We start from the raw sequence: 25,434 nt of genomic DNA, 5'->3' as shown, positions 1-25,434 counted from the left end.
GGCTGGAGTGCAATGATGCAATCTTACCACACTGCAACCTCCGCCTCCCAGGTTCAAGTGATCCTCCTGCCTCAGCCTCCGGAGTAGCTGGGATTACAGATGCACACCACCACGTCAGCCTAATTTTTTTATTTTTAGTAGAGACGGGGTTTCACCATGTTGGCCAGGCTGGTCTCAAACTCCTGACCTCGTGATCTGCCCACCTCAGCCTCCCAAACTGCTGGGGTTACAGGCGTGAGCCACTGCACCCAGCTTTCTGACTTCTGCCTTTTTGTACAGACAACGTTTCGCCACATTGCCCAAGCTGGTCTTGAACTCCTGACTCAAGTGATCTTCCCGCCTAGGCCTCCACAGTGCTGGGATTACAGGTGTGAGCCACCACACCCCGCCCCAAAGTTGTCTAGCTGTACTTTCCCGCCACAGTTGTACATTAAAGATAATATAATCTGGTGGGAAAATTTGCAACTGAGAATAAACACTACGAACCACAGAATCATCTACATTAAGCATAATTTTAGGTTAAAAAAAAAGGCAGTACTGCTAATATATCTTCTTAAAACACAAAAATAAATTAATATTTGTTTGACAATTCATTTCAAAAGTACACCTGATTATATTTGCTACTTTCAAAATATTATGTTTCTCCGAATAAACATGTAAAATATTCTATCAAGTAAACACTAACTGATCTAGTACTAGGGGGAAAAAAAAAGGATTTCACAAATCATACTTACTCAAAGAGCTCTTGGTCCAAGAGTGCTGGTAAGTCGTATTCTACAAGCAGCTCATAACTATGCCACAGAATGGCTGCCACACAGTGCAAATGAGAAGGAGATGGCATCAGAAGACCATACTCTATTGTTGAGGAGTTAGGACACATGTAGTTCATCCTGCCACTTCTCTTCATAGCAGCCACTCTTGCAGAATCACTAACCCATTTTAACAAGGCCTGAATTCTTAAATGAAGAAGATGAATTCATATAACCAACTATAGCGCAATTGGCATATAGATAAACACCATCTCTGCATGGTGAGTAGGGTATTTATGAGAATAATATACCAATTGTTCATGATTGTTTTAATCTAAAATGGGGAAAAAAGGAAATCAGCAACAACGACATAGTAGTTTCAGTTCCAATTTTCCAATAACCTTACCAATTTCAACCATCAAAAGGTTTGAGATAACACACTAGAACAGTGATCTGGGGCTAATTCTTCTTTGTGCAAAGTCTCATGAAATACAGCATGTTTCACATCCCTGGACCCTAGCATTAAACACTAGTAATAGCCACCCACACTCATTCATTCTGCAACAGAATATACCCTCAACACTTACTTATATATTTTAAGTATAATTTTTATAAGATGGAAATTAACCTTTATTTATTTTCTCTGCATAGTACTTTTAAAAACACAGGTATCTGTGATTTAGAACTGACATTAATAACAAGATTATAGGTCAAATACCACACTAATCCCAATCCTCTGGAGCTGGGAACCAGTAAAACACAGCCCAATTTTGAACCACTACCTGGGAGCAAAAGACTTTTTAAAGCAACAATACTATAGAGTTTTGGGCCGGGCGCGGTGGCTCACGCCTGTAATGCTAGCACTTTCGGAGGCTGAGGCGGGCGGATCACAAGGTCAGACGATCGAGACCATCCTGGCTAACACGGTGAAAACCCGTCTCTACTAAAAAATACAAAAAATTAGCTGGGCGTGGTGGCAGGCGCCTGTAGTCCCAGCTACTCCAGAGGCAGAGGCAGGAGAATGGTGTGAACCTGGGAGGTGGCACTTGCAGTAAGCCGAGATTGTGCCACTGCACTCCAGCCTGGGCAGAGCAAGACTGCATCTCAAAAAAAACAAACAAACAAAAAAACTATAGAGTTTGTACAAAAAACAAATGGGATGAGATTTCTCAAGTTCTTAAAACATTCTGTCTACATTTACTTTATTTTCCTTCAATTTCTATTTCAGAATATAAGATTCTTGGCTTCACACTAAAAGCAATGGGGACAGGAAGGTATATAATACTAATTCTGAAAGATAAGACTCTTAAACTTTCGATTTTACATCATGGGGAATAAAGAGAATTCAGAAGACAAGGAAGACAATTTTCTCAGTCTAACAACCTTGTCATTAATGTCAGGGTTTTTTTTTTGAGACAGAATCTCGCTCTGTGGCCAAGGCTGGAGTGCCACTGTGGCGCAATATCAGCTCACTGCAAGCTCCGCCTCCTGGGTTCACACCATTCTCCTGCCTCAGTCTCCAGAGTAGCTAGGACTACAGGCGCCCGCCACCACGCCCGGCTAATTTTTTGTATTTTTTTTTTTTTAGTAGAGACGGGGTTTCACCGTGTTAGCCAGGATGATCTCGATCTCCTGACCTTGTGATCTGCCCGCCTCGGCCTCCCAAAGTGCTGGGATTACAGGTGTGAGCCACCGCGCCTAATGTCAGTTTTATATAACAAACATTCACGTTTTAAAAAGTACTATGCAGAGAAAATGAATTAAATTTAATTTTATTCTTATTAAAAAGCCACAACAATATTTAAAAACTAAATAATCCTAACAGATTTCAAGCAACCTGTTCTGGAAAACTATTTAACAGTGATATTTTAAATATATTTTAACCACTATTAACCATTATGATTCAAATTTGGCATAAATTGTTATTTACTTTATCAAAAACAATTGCAATCTATGTTTAAATGTAATCCATAATTTTAATAATTTATGAATATATTAATAAAATATCAAATGACTTCATTTTAAACATAATCAAAATATTAAGAAGTAACATAAATCAGGAAGAAATCTCTATAAATATGTTTTTCTAATATGGATGCTACACATTAAAAACAGAGAATGCCAAATATTTGCTCAAAAATTTGTCAACAAAAATATGTTTCAAAAATACTTCAAGTTGGCCGGGTGCAGTGGCTCATGCCTATAATCCCAGCACTTTGGGAGGCCTAGGCGGGCGGGTCATGAGGTCAGGAGATTGTGCCACTGCACTCCAGCCTGGGTGACAGAGCAAGACTCTGTCTCAAACAAAACAAAACAAAAACTTCAAGTTGGTATCAATTTGGAAGTAAAAGACATCAAGGTAGAATGACATTAGGATAACTCATCAAAATTACCTAACTGTAAAAAAATATTATATTTAATTAATTAATATATTAATATAATTAATAAAATTAATATATTTATATTATATTTAAATATTCAGCCAAAGTATTCAAATGTCATTTACATGGTATGATATTGTTTCATTCTGTGGTAAATAGCAGGAAAGAGTACAGAAAGCAATGAAAAGACTTTGATGAATATGATAATCAATAATAAACAGAACAACCATTATCAAAATAGTCGAAGTATTAATTATAGACACAATATTCCTACATTCATATACATGTATTAAGTACTACCTAAGATAGTATGACTCTGATACTATCACTTTACAAGGTTCCTTTCACAGCATAGCCAACTTAAAAACATGTTTTATTCCATTCCTCAAAAGCAGTATTAACTACCAACTATAGACACAATATTCCTACATTCATATACACGTATTAAGTACTACCTAAAATAGTATGACTCTGATACCATCACTGTACAAGGTTATTTTCACAGCATAGCCAACTTAAAAATATGTTTTATTCCATTCCTCAAAAGCAATATTAACTAAGAATTCTATTTAAGTTCAAATTTGCTTAAAGTATGTCCAAATATATATAAATGTATGTTTAATGTTCATGAAAACTTACAGAAGTCACATCGTGTGAGGCATATGGTAAACATACAATATATAACAGTATTGTCTTTTATGAGATCATCTAAGGAAAAACTGTCAGAAACATTCACTACAGCATGATTATGTGCATGTGTGTGCTTAATTAAATGAAAAATAAAATCATACCTGTCTTTTGTACCAGGATCCTGAGTTGTTCCAAGCTGGTAAAGAATATCTATCGTAGAGTCAGAAGAGAGTCCATTTAGTCTTCCAAAAAGTAAAGGACTATTCAAATCTTGCAACAAAGAATCCAAAGAAAAAGTTTGCTAAATAAGCAAGTGAACCATGGGAAGATTTACTTAATTTAATAAAGTTATTCATTAAAAATGAAGCTTCCATAAATTCCAACAACAAAGAACAAACTCTAAACTAATGAAACCAGCTTGGGTGCAGTGGCTCATGCCTGTAATCCCAGCACTTTGGAAGGCCAATTCGGGTGGATCACCTGAGGTCAGGAGTTCAAAACCAGCCTGATCAATATGGAGACACCCCGTCTCTACTAAAAATACAAAAATTAGCCGGGTGTGGTGGCAGATGCCTGTAATCCCAGCTACTAGGAAGGCAGAGGTTGTAGTGAGTCGAGATTGCACCAATGCACTCCAGCCTGGGCAACAGAATGAGACTCCGTCAGAGAAGAGAGAAGACAGAAGAGAGAAGAGATAAACATAAACTAAAAGAAAAAAATAATTCCCAAAACAGAGCTCAGCACAAAGATCGCATAGTTCAACTGCTGTTACTTTACAGACACATAAACATTCAAATATCAAAGTTAATTATCACCTGTAGGATCACTGCCTGATGCTGCACAATTTCTCAGGAGAATGTCTATGAGCTTCAGGCCAATTCTAGTAGACTGCAGTCCTATCTTTACAAGCACAACCTCGATGTTGGGTGAATGCATTCCACAGTAAGGTGACATCAATAAGGCCGCACAAGTCTGCAGCAGATTGGCAGTAGGTGCAGCTGCACTTGCCATCATTCCTTCTAGATCACTTATGTGAGTAAGGCAATGATGTAATAACCGTAACCATCCAATACTGAAAATACAAAATGACTTGTATGATCAATATAAGTCGCTCAAATCATTTCCGGGTAGAACATAACTTTTTAAAGATCAGCATGTTGTGTTTCACAAATAGCACCAAACAATCTAAGAAATGTTTTTTAGAATGCTGCAAATTCAGTAAACAGACAATAAGCTTCCCCTATAAGATAAATCACGACTGGGCGGGGTGGCTCACACCTATAATCCCAGCACTTTGGGAGGCCGAGGCAGGCGGATCACGACATCAGGAGTTCAAGACCAGCCTGGCCAACTTGGTGAAACCCCTTATCTACTAAAAATACAAAGATTAGCTGGGCATGGTGGTGGGCGCTTGTAATCTCAGCTACTCAGGAGGCTGAGGCAGCAGAATCGTTTGAACTCGGGAGGCGGAGGTTGCAGTGAGCCTAGATTGCACCACTGCACTCCAGCCTGCGCGACAGGGCAAGGCTCCGTCTCAAAACAAACAAAAAGATAAATCACATCCAAAAGGACTTGTATTCATAGTATGTGTTTGCTTTTTTAAGAAATCAGCCAGAAACCTGCTTTGCATGCAATTATATATACGATAAACTGATTACTATCATAGACTTCTAAAATTGTGTAGTCTTAGCACCTTGAGAATAGAAATCCTAAATTCTTTTTTCTTTTTCTTTTTTAGATGGAGTTTCGCTCTCTCGCCCAGGCTGGAGTGCAGTGGCGGAAGGAATCTTGGCTAACTGCAACCTCCATCTCCTGGGTTCAAGCGATTCTCCTGTCTCAGCCTCCCCAGCAGCTGGGACTACAGTTGCACACTGCCATGCCCAGCTAATTTTTTGTATTTTTAGTAGAGACGGGGTTTCACCTTGTTAGCTAGGATGGTTTCGATCTCCCGACCTCGTGATCTGCCTGCCTTGGCCTCCCCAAGTACTGGGATTACAGGTATGAGCCATGGTACCAGGCCTTAAATTCATTTTTACCAGGCAAAACTTTCAACAAAATCCATCTATAAAACATTCAGCCATCAAAATTTATCAGAAAAATGTTGATTAAAAAATATATTGAGGTCCTTGTTTGTTTGGTTCAGACACAATCCTTCTGTTAACTAACATTTAGGAATTACCATATAAAACTAAGTCCCTGTTTCTAAGGTCAGTTGGTATGGTTCAGATGCATTCCTGGTCATAAGCATTTGCAAATTCCCGAAACAGAGTATGATACAAAAAATTACAAGCCATAAAATTAGAATGTACACCTACATGTAGTATACAGATCATCTCAAAGACTAAACATACATACACCTTAATTTTAATCAGTGTCAGCATTCTGTTTCCACAAAACTGTCTCTATTACACCTAATAAAATTGTATTATATAGATACCTATGGAACAAAGACCTTCCTAAGACCTATAAAAGAAAAAAATCCACAAAATAAGTAAGCCCCCTATCTCCCAACCCTGCCCCAAAAAAAAAAAAAAAAAAAAAAAAGGACAGAAAGCTTTTTTAAATAATAGGAAACAAAACATACCTTGTTTTAGATACCTGATCTTCAGATGGAAGGAATGGATTATTAACCGTTGCTGAAGAGGTGGTACCAAAAGCAGTGAGCCCCAATAATTTAATCTGTGAAAGGCCTAATGTGCTGGCATCTCGTGGACGATGTAGTCTAAGGCAGACAGCAGAAGCTACTTCGGCTTTTACAAGCTGAATTTTTATGTAGGTGAGGCCACTTGTGACAACAGGCGTGGACAAAGGTAGCATATTTACCCCATCTGCACTTACTTCAACAGACACTGAGGAAGGGCAGGCTATAAAAATAAAACGGAATCATCACAACAGACAAAGTAAACTAGATTGAACAGTTTGTTAAAAATCCCAGGAAAATAGCAGCTTTCACAATTGTATTCATCATGAACTTGTAAAAAGAAAATGTATACAACAAAATATAGTTCGACAATGACTTTCACCATAATTAATGTTGGAGCTACTTTTCAACTCAAAATATTTGATCTACAATAAAAATTAAACAGTCTAATATTCACCTAAAAAAAGAGGAACCAAAGATGTGTGAAGCACATGTACCTGATGCTCCCTATGAATAAAACCAGACAAATAGGTAATTATATCATCATTTCTACTTTACTCAAAATTATCACAAATAATATGAAACTACATTTGATTAATATGCTATGGTTTACTGTTTTAAATAATTTGGGGGGAAAATGTAACAAAACTTGTTTTTCTACCAATTATTATATTACTACTAGATTGTGATATTTTTTAAACATTGAGTTTAACCTCACAGCTGAGTTTAGAAATTGCCTTTTTTTTTTTTGAGAGACAGTCTTGCCCTGTTGCCCAGGCTGCAATGAGTGCAGCGGTGCGATCTTAGCTAACTGCAACCTCCGCCTCCCAGGTTCAAGTGATTCTCCTGCCGTAGCCTCCACAGTAGCTGGAACCACAGGCAGGTGCCACCACATCTAGGAATTTTTTGTACTTTTGGTAGAGACAGGGTTTTGCCATGTTAGCCAGGCTGGCCTCGAACTCCTGACCTCAAGTGATTCACCTGCCTCGGCTTCCCAAACTGTTGGGATTATAGATGTGAGCCACTGCGCCCAGTCTCCTTTTCAAATTAAACCAAATATCCACGGGATTTTTTTGGTTGTTTGGGTTTTTTTTTTTTTTTTTTTGAGGAGGAGTCTCTCTCTGTCGCCCAGGCTGGAGTGCAGTGGCGTGATCTTGGCTCACTGCAAGCTCTGCCTCCTGGCTTCACGCCACTCTCCTGTCTCAGCCTCCCGAGTAGCTGGGACTACAGGCGCCTGCCACCACACCCGGCTAATTTTTTGTGTATTTTTAGTAGAGACGGGGTTTCACTGTGTTAGCCAGGACGGTCTCCATCTCCTGACCTCGTGATCTGCCTGCCTCAGCCTCCCAAAGTGCTGGGATTACAGGCGTGAGCCACCGTGCCTGGCCAGGACTTTTTAAAAAATCAATTCTTGCTGAAATTTAAGGAGTCCCCAGTGAACAAACAACTGAAACTACTACCAGAAAATTATTTCTTTCTAGCTTAACATGGAACCCCATATAATAAATATATGTCAACTAAAGCCTTTGAAATTTGGTTTTATTTTTAATTTCAGTGGTAAAATAAGAAGGAATTACATGCCAGCTTTACACTGATTACTAGACAGTCAACTTAATTTTGAAATTTACACTTCAGATTCTTCTGAGGAAAGTATTACCTACATTTTACACAAGCAGACATAGTAAAAACAGATTAAGTAATCCACGCTCCCACAGGAACAAATATCACACCTTAGATTCAAGTTCATGTTTGCTTCTAAAGATTGTTATTTCCACTATATCACAACATATTTTCAACTTCTGCTCTAATCCAATAATAAAACCAAATTTCTTAATCAAGAACACTTAAGTAGGGAACACTTAAACCAATTAATTTTTCACAGGAGTTCCCCCTTTGTTATATGCTTCCTATTTCAATTCCCATGTGCAAAATCCAGCTGAACTTCAAAAGCCACCACTTATGACTAACTCCTCTGCTTTCCAAATAAAAGCAATCACTTTCCAATTTTACAGGTTGTGTAAGTCTTATATTGACTTATATTTTGCCTTTTAATATAGTTATTTTTGACCTCCTAAAACACTCTGTATTAGCATATTTTCCTTCTACCTTTATATTATCTGTTTTTTATCTAAGGAGTGTGGATGCCACAAGTAATTAAGCTATATCAGTCTAATCTTGCAAATACATAGAAAAAAACTGTTTTCTCCAAAGATGCCAGGAATCTACAAAATTTCCCATAGCTCCTCATGCAATTATTGAGTGATATTTGATAGCAATGAGAATCAATCCATAAATGTAAGCATATGTATTAATTTAAACAATTCTGGCAAAATTATAACTATCTTGAAAGCATTTGTGAACCATATAAAATACAAAATGGGCTGGGTACAGTAGCTCACACCTGTAATCTCAGCACTTTGGGAGGCCAAGGCAAATAGATCGCTTCAGCCCAGGCATCATAACAAAACCCCGTCTCTACAAAAAAACACAAAAATTTAGCCAGGCATGGTGGTACACGCCTGTGGTCCCAGCTATACATGAGGCTGAGATGGGAGGATCATTTGAGCCTCAGAGGTCAAGGCTACAGTGATCTGAGATATCAAAACTGCACTCCAGCATGTGTAACAGAGACCTTGCCTCAAAAAAATAAAAAAAGCAAATGAGTATTTCATATTCTTTATAAATACCTGAAAGAGTTCGTGCTCTTAAGTGATAATATTTCGTAAAAATTATTTTGAATTATTTGCCTTACAAAGTTCAATAAAATGTATTCAATGAACATGCATCAAATAAACAATACAACATTACAAGGATACTGACATATTACAACAAACACAGTATGAATCTTAAAATCACACTGAAGTAGTCAAAATATAATATTATTCAAAAAGATAGTTATCTTCTAAAGAAGTTGGAGGGCAGGCACACAAATCTATGCTAATTTCATATTACAAGGCTAGGACTGAGATCCGGGCTGAAAAAACTAACATGGTAAAAAATGGGAGTGTAATAAACACATTGTATTCAAAACACATTGTATTCAAAATGTATTCAAAATACATTTCAGCTTAATACTGAGGCTTAGTAAATTTGAGAGAAAAGAGAAAGCAAAATAATATATAACTGGAACATATTTGTTTAGACTTCATCACATAATCTTTTTGTCTGAGGTTAACAGTCATTTCCACTAAAATGACTTGGTAGTATTAATTATTTCACTAAAAACTGTTCAGAAGTTACACACTCTGGTAATCACACCTAAGTGTATTTCTGCTTACTAAATATTTTTATTTTCAAATGTTTCTAAATTAAAGTCTGCTCTCATGTTGCTTCTTTATAAAATATTACTCACTTGCAAGAGACGCAAGATGAGGCTGGATATGTATCTCCTTAAGCAGCACTGCTGCGGGAAGGTGAATGGTAAGGTCACACCAAGCCTCCTCTGGAAGAAAGATGTAGGACCAAGCAGCAGAGCGAGCTCTTCTATGAGGAGGTGTGGCCTGCAATAGCACTTCAGCTGGCTGGGCAGTAGGACTGCTAGATGTGATTGTACCTAGAGAAGATATTTTACATAAAATAAGAACTTGCAAAAGAAACATAACAAAGCTTTAAAATCTATATGAATAAAATTAAACTAGAAAAATTAATTGAAAACATGAACAACTGATGCTGGTAATGTACTTAGTATCCTAAGCATGACTGTAGAGGTATTCACAAAACATTAGGAAATCCTGTCAACTGGCAAGGTGTCAAGTTCATTATTAACTGCTGTCTACTTTATACTCATACGATACATGAAAACTAAAGATACAGCAATAAACGTAGCTCCATAATTTTCTAACTAAGTAAAAAACAATGTCCAATATATCTCCACCTTTAAAATAATCACCTTTATTCTAAGATGTCAATGTCTATGATTTAGAAATATGAAAAGAAAAATTAAAAAGAAACTACGTAAACTGGATAAAAAAGTAAATACCTAAATTCAAAACTTTTAAAAAAGATAGTACCACTTTAAGGCCAGGCACAGTGGCTCACACCTGCAATCCCAACACTTTGGGAGGCCGAAGTGGGGGATCACTTGGGGCCAGAAGTTCAAGACCAGGCTGGACAACATGGTGAAACCCCGTCTCTACTAAACACACACACACACACACACACACACAAAGCCAGTGTGGTGGCACATGTCCGTAATCCTAGCTACTCAGGAGGCTGAGGCATGAGAATTGCCTGAACCCGGGAGACAGATGTTGCAGTGAACAGACATTGCGCCACTGCACTCCAGCCTAGGTGACAGAGTGAGACTCTCTCACAACAAAACAAAACAAAACATAGTACCACTTTAAGAAGGAAAATGAGATTTAAAATCGATTAACATTTACAGAGAAAACTTACTGAAGACTCTCTATTTAGTTTCTTAAATTGTGCTTCTATTTTGACTCACAAATAAAAACAAACTTTACTGCTAAAGAACTGTTAAAACAGTCCCTCTCGGCCAGGCGTGGTGGCTCAAGCCCGTAATCCCAGCACTTTGGGAGGCTGAGGTGGGCGGATCACCTAAGGTCAGGCATTTGAGACCAGCCTGGTCAATATGGCGAAACCCCATCTCCATTAAAAATACAAAAATTAGCTGGGCATGGTGGCAGACACTTGTAATCCCAGCTACTCAGGAGGCTGAGGGAGGAGAATTGCTCGAACCCAGGAGGCGGAGGTTGCAGTGAGCCGAGATCGTGCCATTGCACTCTGGCTTGGGCAACAAGAGCAAAACTCCATCTCAAAACAAATAAAAAATTCCCTCTCGTAAGTAGAATGCCGAGCTATCCACTACCTCTAAAATAAACTGTTTGTAATTAAAATAGCAATATATGATATCATCAACTGACTTCAACTAATTTTGTTTCATGCCAGCTAATAAACTGAATAAATTCACATAAGATTTAATAACACTTTTCTTACCAAGGGGTGCAAAGTTATGAATCCCTTCGGCATTGTCAGGCTCAGAAGCTAGTATTCTTGTTTTCAATGTGCTGTCAACAGCTTTATTTGGACCAGAGTCAAGAAATTTCATAATAGTTGATACCATACTTCTTGCAGTGTTCACAATAGCCCTTGTACTAGTGACCATATTATTGCATATGAGCTGAACACCACCTAAATTATAAAGAATAAGTAATGAAATCAATATCAGGACAGATGGTTCAACATCAAAAGTAAACTTCCACAAAAGACTACAAAAATGAAAATGTAACATACTATCACATAACTACACTTAAATGATAGTTGCTGAAATATTAGCTTACCCATATCATGAAATGCTTTCAAGGCATCACTAGTATCCAATACTCTCAAAATGAACCACAATAATGGCTCAGATAACTGGCAAGTAGCAAGAGAGCCCTAAAAAATGAAATATGTGTATTATGACTTTATACACTCCTGCCAATAAGAACTAAACTCAGTGCATGTAATATTCCTTCCTAGTTAATTTTTGTAACCTGACACTACACTAAATACAAAATGTCTGCCAAAATACATAAGAAATCTTACCTGAATAAGAAAAAACCATCTTCCTCAACTCAGATTTTAATTTTTTAAAGCATCTGTCTTCATCCATTATCTTTTCCCTTTATGTGCATTTAGATACCAATTTCATTTAAAATTTTAACCATCTAAAGTACCTTTGTATTTTCTAATAGAGAAATATACACATTCAACAAATGTTTACAAAAATGATAATTATACACTGCTATATAGAAGACAACAGAAATTGTTCTAATATCTGCATTTCAAAATGGGAAATGGACAAGAAAGTAAAATAATCTGATTCCTATAATTTCATTTGTAAAAACGAAATACAAAAAGGAAAAATTTTGTAACCTATTTTCTTTAATTAGCCTAATCCCTTTTAATGGGGAAAAAAAAAAAGTTGAATACACAACATAAATTTCAAAAAATTTCACATTACATCTCCTTACGTAACATCTATGGAGAACACCTCAGTATTACACTATGCTATTTTTAGGAAAAAGAGAAGAACTTCTTGAGACACAATAAATGTTTTACTCTTGTATTACTGTGGTCATCTCTGAAAATACCACTTCAAAGAAACTTTATTCTCCAACTTTTATTAATAATCCATAGCCCTTTTGCACTGATGCTTTTCACTGTCCAATATATAATAAATACACTTATTTGTCTCTGTCCTATAATTTTCCACTTACATTGCCAGAAATTTATTTGAATCACTGCAACTGTTGTTGGCTTGAACTTACTTGTCTGCCCATATATCCACAGGCCATGTATGTTAAAATTGGTTGCAGCATCATGTGGACTGTAGAAGCTTTTTTACTAAGGGTTGTCAGTATGGTAAATAATCCATCCCCAACTGATATAGCATCCAACCCACCATGAAAGTTTTCATGTTTAGTGAGATGTAATCCACTTGCTCCTAGGAAAAATAAAAGATTCCACATTAAAAGATTAAAAGTATATATATCCAGCCAGGCGTAGTGGCTCACGCCTGTAATCTCAACACTTTGGGAGGCTGAGGCAGGTGGATCACCTGACATCAGGAGTTCAAAACCAGCCTGGCCAACATGGTGAAAACAAATAATAATTAAAATATAGAAGCTGAAAAGCCATTTTTTCCAAAACTGCTGAAGAATTAACATATAACAGCTGTTTATACCCTCTACACATAACCCAAACGGACTCCTGGAGACTAAAATATCAATGACAATATTCAGTAGAGCATGGTTTACGGCTATCTTCTTACATGAGATACCTCTATATCACCAACAATAAAAATAGGTTGTTCTGTTATATGACTGAGAACATCACTCTACATACTAGCTATATACGTCAAGAAGAGAGGACATAAATAGAAAAATAAGTAAAACCAGCATGTAACTATTCTTTTTAATCTAATCAAAAGGAAGATATGGCTGTTTCCCATACACTGACAAAGAAAAATATACCACCAGGTAAAAATATATTAGAAATGGATTTTGCCACAGTATACAGATGTTCAATTATTTTAAAAATTTAATGTAATGTATTAACATTCAAAGAGGTAAAAAAGTTAAGCAACAGCATATAAATTTAACACTGATATGTGTCACAGAAAATGTTACAGTATGAATAAAATTTTACATTTTATTTTCAAAGCAAATGTGAACAAATAATACTTGTCTTTAACACAAAATGATGTGAAATAAGAACTCAAGATCAGCCTGGCTAACATGGTGAAATCCCGTCTCTACAAAAAAAAAAAAAAAAAAAAAAATTAGCAGGGTGCAGTGGCTCACACCTGTAATCCTAGTACTTTGGGAGGCTGAGGTGGGAAGATCACCTGAAGTCAGGAGTTCGAGACCAGCTTGCCCAACATGGCGAAACCCCATCTCTACCAAAATACAAAAAATTAGCCAGGCATGGTGGCACATGCCTGTAATCCCAGGTACTCGAAAGGCTGAGGCACAAGAATTGCCTGAACCTAGGAGGCGGAGGTTGCAATGAACCGAGATCACGCCACTGCACTTCAGCCTGGGCAACACAGCAAGACTTCATCTCAAAAAAAAACAAAAACAAAAACAAAAAACCAGGAGGGGCATGGTGGTACACGCCTGTAATCCCAACTACTCGGTAGGCTGAGGCAGGAGTATCACTTGAATCTGGGAGGCAGAGGTTACAGTGAGCTGAGATCACATCATTGTACTCTAGCCTGGGAGCAAGACTCTGTCTTGTGGAAGAGAAGAAAAAAAATTAGCCGGGTGTGGTGGCAGGCACCTATGGTTGCAGCTACTTGGGTGGCTGAGGCATGAGAATTGCTTGAACCTGGGAGGCATCTCAATAAAAAAGAAAAAAAAACAAACCAAATTGACATAACATTTTTCAATATTTCACTTTAATTCATTAATTGAAGCCCCTATACAAAAGTCCTCACCAATAAAAATCAGTCATGAAAAGCCTAAAGCAGTTTTACACTACAAAGCAAAAAGAGAATGAATCCATATATTGCTTACAAAAAAAAACAATTATAGTACCAGAGACAACGGTAAGATTAATATTCTCAATACATACCAATTATCATTGCCATGGCACTGCTATTACACAGGCCCAGAGCAGACAAAATCTGGCTCATAATTTGTTGGTTGGCTAAGACTAAGTCAGCAACATATGCAGGCGATCCTTGAACACTGGTACTGCTTCCATTGCCATCTTTGCCTCCTGAGACTTTTTCTTCATCTGAAACACTATCTGTTGTATTTGTGGTCACAGACACTCTTGCACTGTATTCCCTATTGCCTGAAAGAGGCAGCTGCACTAAAATGTTAACAAGTTTTAACAAATCAAACATGAGTTGATCCCTTGTCATTTCGCCACAAACTGCTTTTGCATCACCTGGACGAATCAGGTTGGCAAAGAGTCCCCCAAAGCATGCTCGAGCACCCACGGAGCTATCTGATCCACTTCTTGACATTACTTTGTCTGAGCAAGTGATATAGTGATGCACTAAAAATGTAACAGATTCTATCACAGCAGAAATAGTACTAACTGAAACGACTTCAAAATTCTGCTCCAGAGTGAATTCTAAGAGCTTCACTTGGGCATCAAGAGGTCCTTGGCCTGTCTGGAAAGCACCCCTGCAGAGAGAGAGAGAGAGAGAGAGAGAGAGAGAAAGAGATACTATAAGAGAGAGGATTAAAAAATTAAACGATTTTAAGTAGTTCTGAAAGCAGTAACTTATCACAATATGAGGAAGTTAAACAAGTTCTTGGTATTCACTATTTCATTAGGTAGATAATAGTTTTCATCTCTTTTGGAATTCTTGTTCTTGACTCCATTTTAGACACACTCAAAAACAACCTTCCTTCCAAATACAAAACTAAGGGACAAGTATATACGGAAGTGATTTTGAAGCTACAGAAAAAAACACTTCAAAATCACAAGGCACTTCTTATAATGAAATGAGTTATAATTTTTTCCATTCTCAAATAATGCTATTGTAAACATTCCCTACTGATAATGACACATAAAAATTAAGATTCAAATTATTCTTATGTATCAAAATTGAATGCTCTTCAAATTCTGCTTATGCCTAAGATACAGAATGCTGAAAAGAGCATCACCCTCAGTCTAACAGCAAGAAAAAGACAAATTAGGCCAGATGCAATGACTCATGCCTGTAATCCCATCACTTTGGGAGCCCCATGCAGGCAGATCACTTGAGGCCAGAAGTTCGAGACCGGCCTGGCCAACATGGTGAAACCTCATTGTTACTAAAAATACAAAAATTAGCCGGGCATGGTGGCGTGTGACTGTTAATTGCAGCTACTCAGGAGATTAAGGCAAAAGAATAGCTTTTGAGTTTGAGACCTGCCTGGCTAACATGGCAAAACCCCATCTCTACTGAAAATACAAAAATTAGCCAGGCATGGTGATGGGCCTGTAATCCCAGCTACTGAGGAGGCTGAAGCATGAGAATTGCAGGAACCCAGGAGGTGGAGGTTGCAGGGAGTCGCGATCACGACACTGCACTACAGCCTGGGTGACAGAGCCAAAATCTATTTCAAAAACCAAACAAGCAAACAAAAAAAGCCTGCCTAAAACAAAACAATATATAAATACATAAAAGGCTGCACAGTATTGCGTGTTTATAGCATATATAAACAGTAAAAACACAACAACTATGTCACAAAAGATGGAAGAAAGGAATTGAAACTACACTGTTAAGTTCTGACATTATACATGAGTGGAATAATATTTGAAAACAGAATGTGATTAAATAAAGGTATATCTTGTAAAGCTAGGACAACTAATATGAAAAATTTTCGGTTACAGGCCAGGCACAGTGGCTCACGCCTATAATGACAGTAACCCAGGTGGATTGCTTGAGCTCAGGAGGTGGAGACTAGCCTGGTCAACCTGGTGAAACCCCATCTACAAAATATACAAAAATTAGCCCTGTGTGGTAGCATAGCTGGAGCCTGTAATCCCAGCTACTCTAGAAGTTAAGGCATGAAAATCGCTTGAACCCAGAAGGTGGAGGTTGCAGAGAGCCAAGATTGCACCACTATGCTCCAACCTGCGCGACAGAGCAAACCAATGCTGTCTCAAAAATAAATAAATAAAAAATTCAGTTATAAATAAGAATGGATATGAAATTATTTTAAAAGTTGCTTAATTCAAAGTCAACAGAAAAAGATTTTTTAAAAGGAATCAAAAATAGATGAAATAAATAGAAAACTGGCAAAATGATAAATTTTAATCCAGCATGTCAATAATTACATTAAATGTAAGTAGTCTATATAGGCCAATTCTGACATTGTCAAACGCTTGTATTAGAAAAGAAGAAAGGTCTAAAATCAATTATCTAAGCCAGAAAGATCAAATTAAATTCAAAGAAAGTAGAAAGGAAAAAATATCTATAAGCTGCTTTTTTTGAAAATAATATTGATGAACTTCTAGCCAGAATGACCCCCAAAAAAGATAAAAATTACCAACATCAGAAATAAAGGAAGTAAACTCACTATAGATCCTATAAACATTAATAAATATATATTTCAACTAACAAATTCAACAATGTAAAGGAATACTTCCTTCACAAAATTACCAAGGCTCACTCAAGAAGAGAAAACCTGAATAATCCAAGACCTAGAAAATAAGTTGAAAATTTTGGGGGCAAAGAAAACTCCAGCCACAGGATGCTTCAATGGCAAGTGCTACCAAATACGTAAGTGACAATACACATATTACACAACCTCTTTCAGAGAATAAATTCAGCAAGTTATAAACAGATTGATATGTTATGACCAAGGGTGTCTATCTTGAGAATGCACATTAACTGACAGTTTTTAAAAAAAAAAAAAAAAAAAAAAAAAAAACTTGGTGTAGTGGCATATGCCGATTGGGCCAGCTAAGAACAGAATGAGACTGAAAGCTTGCTTGAACTCAGGAAATGAAGGTCAGCCTGGGCAACATTGTGAGATCCCAACTCTTTAGAAAACACCAATATACTTCAACGTATGAACAGATGAAAGAAGAAACAACCTATGATCATTTCAACAGATGCAGGGAAACATCTAACAAAATCTAGAGACATTCATAATTTTTTAAATGTCTCAGCAAGTTAGAAACAAACTGAAACTTCCTCAACTTACTATCACGTATCTAAAAAAGAGCTCCAGCTAGTAACATATCTAATTATGAAAAACAATGTTTCATAAGATATTAAGATTGAGAAAAAGAAGGAAGAGTAACTTTTACCATATGTACTCAACAGCATACTGGAAGTCCAAACAAGTACAACTGGAGTGGGGAGGGGAACCCCATGAGACATATGCATAGGAAAGGAAGAAATAAAACTAACTGTATTCTCTGACATAGCCAAATAAGCAATACATCTGCCCAAATTGATCTACAGAATGATGCAATCTCACTCAAAACGATTTTTTTCTGGTAAATCAATAAGTTGATTATAAAATTTATAAGGAAAAGGAAAGGAATTAAAATAGCCAAAATTACTCTAAAAGAACAAAGGTGGAGAGCCTACGCTACTAGATTTCAAAAAATACTATAAGGGAACTAAGACACTGAGGTAATGCACAAAAAATAGACAAAAACATAAATTCTATATAATACACTGTATGAACAAATGAGGCTGGGTGTGGTGGCTTACGCCTGTAAACTCAGCAATTTGGGAGACGGAGGCAGGTGGATCTCTTGAGGCCAGGAGTTTGAGACCAGCCTGGCCAACATGGCGAAACCCCATCTCTACTGAAAATACAAAAATTAGCCAGGCATGGTGATGGGCCTGTAATCCCAGCTACTCAGGAGGCTAAAGCATGAGAATTGCACGATCCCAGGAGGCGGAGGTTGCAGTGAGCCGAGATCACGCCACAGCACTCCATCCTGGGTGTCAGAGCAAAACTGTCTCAAAAAAAAAAGAAGTGTATGCATAGACCAAAACAAGTATCATTGATTGATATTTGTTAAACTACAAAGGGAAGCCAATGAAAAAAGGAAAGTATTTTCAAAAAATGGTATAGGAAGGTGGGATGCGGTGGCTCATGCTTGTAATCCCAGCACCTTGGGAGGCTGAGGCTGGTGGATCGCAAGGTGAGTAGATCAAGACCATCTTGGCTAACACGGTGAAAGCCCGTCTCTACTAAAAATACAAAAACAAAATTAGCAGGGTGTGGTGGTGGGGGCCTGTAGTCCCAGCTACTTGGGAGGCTGAGGTGGGAGAATGGCGTAAACTCGGGAGGCGGAGCTTGCAGTGAGCTGAGATCCGGCCACTGCACTCCAGCCTGGGCGACAGATCGAGACTCCATCTCAAAAAAAAAAAAAAAAAAAATGTGTAGGAACAATTGGACATCCACAGGCAAAGGAAAAGGAAAAAAAATTATCCTGAAAGCAAAAAATAAAAAGCCTAAACATAAAACATAAAATTGTAAAATTTCTGGAAGAAAACGGATTATTCTATGTGACTTTGTGTGAGGACGGTATTTATTTATTTATTTGCTTTTTTTTTTTTTATTTATTTATTTTTTTTGAGACGGAGTCTCGATCTGTCGCCCAGGCTGGAGTGCAGTGGCCGCATCTCAGCTCACTGCAAACTCCGCCTCCCGGGTTTACGCCATTCTCCTGCCTCAGCCTCCCGAGTAGCTGGGACTGACTACAAGTGCCCGCCACCTCGCCCGGCTAGTTTTTTGTATTTTTTTTTTAGTAGAGACGGGGTTTCACCGTGTTAGCCAGGATGGTCTCGGTCTCCTGACCTGGTGATCCGCCCGTCTCGGCCTCCCAAAGTGCTGGGATTACAGGCTTGAGCCACCGCGCCCGGCCGTGAGGACGGTATTTAAAAAACAACAACCAAAAATATGTAGACGTTGACAATTTAGATTATATCTAGAATTTTAAAACTTCTGCTTTTTGAAGGATACTTAATAAAGTGAAAACAGAGTCCGAAGACCAATAGATAGCATTTGCAAAACATCTGATAAAACTGAATGCCTTCTTTATACTGAGTATTTCTTTCAATGTATATTATATCATTAATCTAACTAAAGCGCTGCTGGATCTTTCACGGAATACCAGAGCCTTTATTAAAAACAAACATAAACTAACATTCTTCTTGGGCCACAGCTTTGTGGACCCTATTAAACTAGGCCATGGAAATGTACTGGGTATATGTGGGGTGAAGTGAGGTGGAGAAAATTCCTAAGCAGTTTTTGTGGCATATAAACCTCAAAACATCTCTGCTTAAATATTAGATGTGACTCAACTACAAACAAGATTAATAATCCTTTAAAAAATGTTAGAACAAATGTATTAAAAGTTTAGTATGAAAATCTCCACTGTTGTGAACTCTGTGGATCAGACTATGCTAAAGCCTGCAGAGTTAAAATTAAAAAGCCTAGTTAAAAGAAAAATAAAACAAATGGTGACTAATCTTTACTCCTCAGGTGATTCTATTTATGTCATTCAAAATTTCACAAAATCCTCACAAAGTATGTATAAATATTGTTTATTTGAATAAAATTAGATGAAAAAGTGGCAAGAGCCACTACTGACTTATTCCTGATCATTAATTTATTTGAAACAGAGTGTTGTTCTGTCACCCAGGTTGGAGCACAGTGGCACAATCAGGGCTTACCACAGCCTCCACCTCCTGGGCTCCACTAGTTCAATCAATCTCCTGCCTCAGTCTCCACAGTAGCTGGGATTACAGGTGTATACCCACACCACCCAGGCTGCTCTCAAACTCCTGGGCTCAAGCGATCTCCCCACCTCAGCCTCCCAAGGTACTGGGATTACAGGCGTGAGCCACTGAGCCCAGCCCTATTCCTTATATTAATGGAGATTTTTTGAAATACTCAAGCATGCCAGATGTTTCATTAATTATGCAATTTGTTCATCATGTAGTTTTATTATAACTTCAAAAACAAAATAACACTTGATAATTCATTAAGTTTTCAGCCAGGCACGGTGGCTCAAACCTGTAATCCCAGCACTTCGGAAAGCTGAGGCGGGCAGATCATGAGGTCAGGAGATCGACACCATCCTGGCCAACATAGTGAAACTCCGTCTCTACTAAAAATACAAAAATTAGCCGGGTGTGGTGGTGCATGCCGGTAATCCCAGCTACTCGGGAGGCTAAGGCACGAGAATTGCTTCAACCCAGGAGGCAGAGGTTGCAGTGAGCCAAGACTGCACCACTGCACTCCAGCCTGGCAACAGAGCAAGACTCCATCTCAAAAAAAAAAAAAAAAAAAAAAGTTTTCATCAGAAAGTAATGTTGGATTTTAAGAAATATTGAATGAAAAACAATGACATTAATAAGAGATATATGATATTGAAACATTCATGCATTACAATAATCAACCCATTATGGTCAAAATTTATTCTTATAACAGAGTCTGATTTTGTTAATAAATTTATTTAGAATTTCTACAGAAGATTAGTATATAATTTTCTTTTATAAGCTCTATTTTTCAGGTTATCTTATATATAAAATCACTGGTAACTTTAAACAGCTTCAAAATAAATTTCACCTTTTAAAAAGCTTATAATAACTATTAACCATTAAAAGCAAGTCAACTGTATTCCTTTCATATTAAAGACATTAGAGACAGAAGGACTTGGGAGAACCATAATGAAATGAAATGAAAACAATCAGGAAACACACCAGTAAATCCTTCCCTCTTCCTACTGTCCTCCTGCTTATTTGTTTACAGATAAATTCCCAACAAATGTTAAAGAAAAGTATATTTGGAGATTTACATGTTACTTCTATATCAGGAACAAATTAGTACACAAAAATTTACCTTTCAGTTGAAAGTATATGAATTAGCTTGAGCAAAAATTCACTGAATATCTGAGGACATGTTGAAGAAAGATGCACTTGTAATCGAGTAAGAAATTCTTGCATAGCTTGTGTAGCTGTGGGACCAACCTGAAAAGAAATGTATATTCACTGAAAACTGCTTACTGATAACATGTTAAAAATCATTCATTTAAAAATTATCAGGTATAAAGTCAAAAGCTATACACTGTAACTTTTCATAGGAGAAAAGCAAAAGTATTAATGATAGCAGGAAATGAATTTTTTAGGTCTTGATGTATTTATTTTGAACTGCAAATAAAAATACTGTTAATACTTTTTCATTATGGTTTATACAGCACAACTATATTAGGTTTATTGAACTCAATACTGAAAAAAGTTCACCTGAATTACACAATAAATACTTTTATAACGCTTTCTAGAGTATAAATAACTTCAACATAGATTTTCACAAATAACTTTCTTAATTATCCCATTTCAAAATCAAATAACTCAGGAGCAGAGAGGTAAAATGATCCATAAAAGGTCATGTTTCTAACAACTAGCAAAGCAAGCATTAAGCTAAGTGAAAAACAAAACAAAAACTAAATAAAAATAAATTTATACCAAGTCAAAAGAAAAAAAAAAACTGCTTCCCCAAACTTAAGTCTAACTTATCAATGAAAGAAATGATAGTGAACACTGCACTAAGTAACCTGAAGTACATTTTGGAATGTGCTCTAACACTTCTACATATTATTTTACTTGATCCTAATTTGGCTTGATGAACAATTGATAAAACCTTGGAGGAGTTCTGGAAAAATAAAACAGAACATAATCCTCCAAACTATTTTGGAGTTAAATAAAGTTAATTTCTGATACTGAGCATACAAATCATAGCTTTCTTATCAAAACTTCCTATACAAAACCAAGATATCAGTAGGAAAGCTCAATCTTCAACAACTTAAAAAGTTTTAAAAAGTTATTTCCTCCTGTCTTTTATTAAAAAACAAAGAAAATACTATTTTTTGCAATGCCTTGTTCACTGACACCTAGCTATACCAATAACTAGTTATGTAATTTGGGGCAATGTAGCTGATGCATGTTTTCTTACATGTAAAATAATTAAGTCAGAGTTGGTGATCCCGAGGAGTCTTCCTGTTACAAATTCAATCAATCTTTAAGTATAATAATCACTTGATAACATGTCTCTGCCCCTACCAAAACCCTGTCCCAATCTAATTGTAAGTTAGTTTCCTCTCTCTTACTTGTTCCTTGTCTCATTTTATTAAGACATATAAAATTAAAATATATTAAGTATTAGAGTATTGACTAAAGTTCTATGAAGGCAGATATTTGATCTTGGTAAATACTGTATCTCTAGTAGCTAGAATAAGCACATAGAAGCCTCTTAAACACCGAATAAATAAATTAATAGGAAAAACTGGACTGTTGAGGACAACTAAATCAGAATTTATCTGGCAGCAAATCCAAGAATTTTAAAATGATAAACTTGCAAGATAATCTTGAATAACCTTGATTTTAAAAGATGTTTTAAATGCTAAATATATTTTTACTTTAAAAGAAATATAATGAAGTAGAAATATTTACACAGAAGCAGTATAACATAACAAGAAATTAAACTGATATAAAGGAAAATTTACAGTGAAACAGAAAATGTTTATAAGCCCTGAGCAATATTGTTATTTTTTGCTAAGCAAAATCATTAACATCATAAAACGTTTAAGGTAAATTGATAATCTTGATGGAAGTAATCAAATATGACATATTAAAATGTATTTTGATTCCAAAATTTTTGAAACGTTTCTCTACCTTTGCAGTATTTACTCAGAATGTCTCCAGTTATCCAAAATTAATGCCAAAAATATGTATCTACATGAAAACCTAGTATCACTGTTCTAAGAGGTTAATTTACCACCTGCTATTATTTAGTGTCAGTATAGCGATTACTACAAATAACAAAACCTTTTTTATTATATTGATACATAAAAGGCTATTATTTAATACTTTAGCAATTAAAAAATTACATAGCTTTACATTACAAATACTGTTTATTGAATAGTCTGGGCATATCCCAGGCTAAACATCACATTACCTGTGGACTGTGTTGATTTGTTCCATGTGGACTGGTGCCAGAAAGAAATTTCACTAATACATGAATAAGGTTTGGATCTGAAACCAACAAATGAGCAGTACTCTCCTGAGTTCCAATGGCACTGCTGGAACCAGCTATAAAACATTTTTTAAAAACCTCTTAAGAAATGAACAATGAAATAATGGAAATGCAGTATTTAAAAGCATCTTTTAGTTCCAAGGAAAATTCATATATTCCTAGTAATTACAGTTTATTAAAAGGGTTTCAATTTCTTTCTTTTTTTTTTTTTTTTTGAGGAGTCTCGCTCTGTCACCTAGGCTGGAGTGTAGTGGTGTGATCTCGGCTCACTGCAACCTCCACCTCCTGGGTTCACGCCATTCTCCTGCCTCAGCCTCCCAAGTAGCTGGGACTACAGGCGCCCGCCACCACGCCTGGCTAATTTTTTTGTATTTTTAGTGGAGACGGGGTTTCACCATGTTAGCCAGGATGGTCTCAATCTCCTGACCTTGTGATTGGGCTGCCCGCCTCAGCCTCCCAAAGTGCTGGGATTACTATCTACCATCTGTCTCCTCTGCCCCCTTCTGATTGTGAAAACACCTCAAGCTTAATGTACATCTTATTTAGTACAGTCAAATAGAAAAGATATAACTAGGTCGTGACTCTTATTTGGAAAGCCTATTCTAACTATCTTCCCCTTCCAGAAACAGTCAGAGATCTACTTTTCAGCTAAACTTTTGAGTTTTCTAAAATAAGTTGTGGCAAAATTATTCCTTTCTGCATGTTAGTTGTATACAGGTTAACTGTGAACTAACGTACAGGTAACACAATAGTTTTCTGAGATGAATAAAATATCCTTTGCATGAAATCCACCTTCAGTATCATAGTGATGCTTTTGATCTCATTTTTGGAAAATATATTCCAAATGAAAAAAGATAATAGCATTTTAAAGCTAAGCAATTATTTAAATTATTAAACAAAACCCAGGAATCTAGTTATGTATGTTTATGAATATAATAATGAATAAATCATTTTTAAGTACAAAGGTATCTTAAAAGAATAACATAAAAACTTAGATGAAATGTAAAAACCTGCCTTTGTACTCTAAAAGCAATCAATTTTCTTTTAATAAGTTTTTAAAAGGTAAAAATACGATTTGAACATCTAACAAGACGTATGAGACTGTATTATCAAAGTAAACAAGCACAAAGGATATACAAGAACTAATTCAGAAGAGACATGTTAAAATAAAAAACTCAATCACTTTTATTGGAGACACAGTCTTGCTCTGTCACCCAAGCTGGAGTGCAGTGGCGTGATCTAAGCTCACTGCAAACTTCGCCTTCCAGGTTCAAGTGACTTTCGTGCCTCAGTCTCCCAAGTAGCTGGGACTACAGGCGACCACTAACTTTTGTATTTTTAGTAGAGATAGGGTTTCACCACGTTGGCCAGGCTGCTCTCGAGCTCCTGACCTCAAGTGATCCATCCGTGTTGGCCTCCTAAAGTGCTGGGATTACAGGCGTGAGCCACCACATCTGGCCAACTCAATCCCTTTGACAAGTATACCACTCCTTGGAAAATTCTGTTTTTAAGAATCCAACAGTAGAACACTAAAGTACATGTCAGAGATTTAAATGAACAAATTTATGAACTTACAATTAAGCTGCATGTTTGTCATGAGTGTTAGGCTATGAAGCACAAGGCACCACGTCCGGAGCAAAGTATTGGGATACCAAGCTAGCACTGTGAGAAAGCTAGTTATTGATGCTATGCAGAAAAGAGAAAGGGAAAATATTTTTCAGAAAAACAACGTTTATGAAGAATTAAAAGTCAAAAGAATAAATTAAAAAACAAGACAATATTTCTTTAAATCAGCTCTTTAGTGTCTCCAAAACATGCAAATAAAAGGAATTCTCCATTAAATACAACTAAAGCGTGAAGAATCAGTAACATTTTAGGATAAGGTTTAAAGCTCAGCCCACTACACCTGAAATGACATGTTATCACTATCAGTTTGTTGTACTTTCCAAACTATAGGCATTTCTACTTCAATACAATTTACTAAAACTCCTCACTCTACAAAACCGGCAGCTGAAAAC

At 36.7% G+C, this 25,434-nt stretch overlaps 1 protein-coding gene across 3 annotated transcripts in view; it reads right to left on the bottom strand.

The window, feature by feature from the left end:
• Window positions 1-25,434, bottom strand: part of BIRC6 (baculoviral IAP repeat containing 6) — a 256,735-nt gene that overhangs the window by 104,171 nt on the left and 127,130 nt on the right. For all 3 annotated transcript variants that reach the window (XM_025353535.1, XM_025353532.1, XM_025353533.1), the window contains exons 43-54: window positions 24,992-25,102; window positions 23,339-23,472; window positions 21,227-21,354; window positions 14,481-15,043; window positions 12,674-12,849; window positions 11,702-11,798; window positions 11,358-11,552; window positions 9,754-9,954; window positions 6,345-6,624; window positions 4,576-4,832; window positions 3,922-4,030; window positions 735-956 (exon numbers count right to left, since the gene is read on the bottom strand). In XM_025353535.1, coding sequence (XP_025209320.1) covers window positions 735-956; window positions 3,922-4,030; window positions 4,576-4,832; window positions 6,345-6,624; window positions 9,754-9,954; window positions 11,358-11,552; window positions 11,702-11,798; window positions 12,674-12,849; window positions 14,481-15,043; window positions 21,227-21,354; window positions 23,339-23,472; window positions 24,992-25,102 — 2,473 coding nt within the window. The remainder of the gene's footprint in view (window positions 1-734; window positions 957-3,921; window positions 4,031-4,575; window positions 4,833-6,344; window positions 6,625-9,753; window positions 9,955-11,357; window positions 11,553-11,701; window positions 11,799-12,673; window positions 12,850-14,480; window positions 15,044-21,226; window positions 21,355-23,338; window positions 23,473-24,991; window positions 25,103-25,434) is intronic.

The sequence above is a fragment of the Theropithecus gelada genome, chromosome 13, assembly GCF_003255815.1.
Source record: "Theropithecus gelada isolate Dixy chromosome 13, Tgel_1.0, whole genome shotgun sequence".
NCBI classification, from domain to species: domain Eukaryota; kingdom Metazoa; phylum Chordata; class Mammalia; order Primates; family Cercopithecidae; genus Theropithecus; species Theropithecus gelada.
The sequence above is the reverse complement of the archived record's forward strand: the minus strand, read 5'-3'. Positions and strand labels throughout refer to the sequence as shown.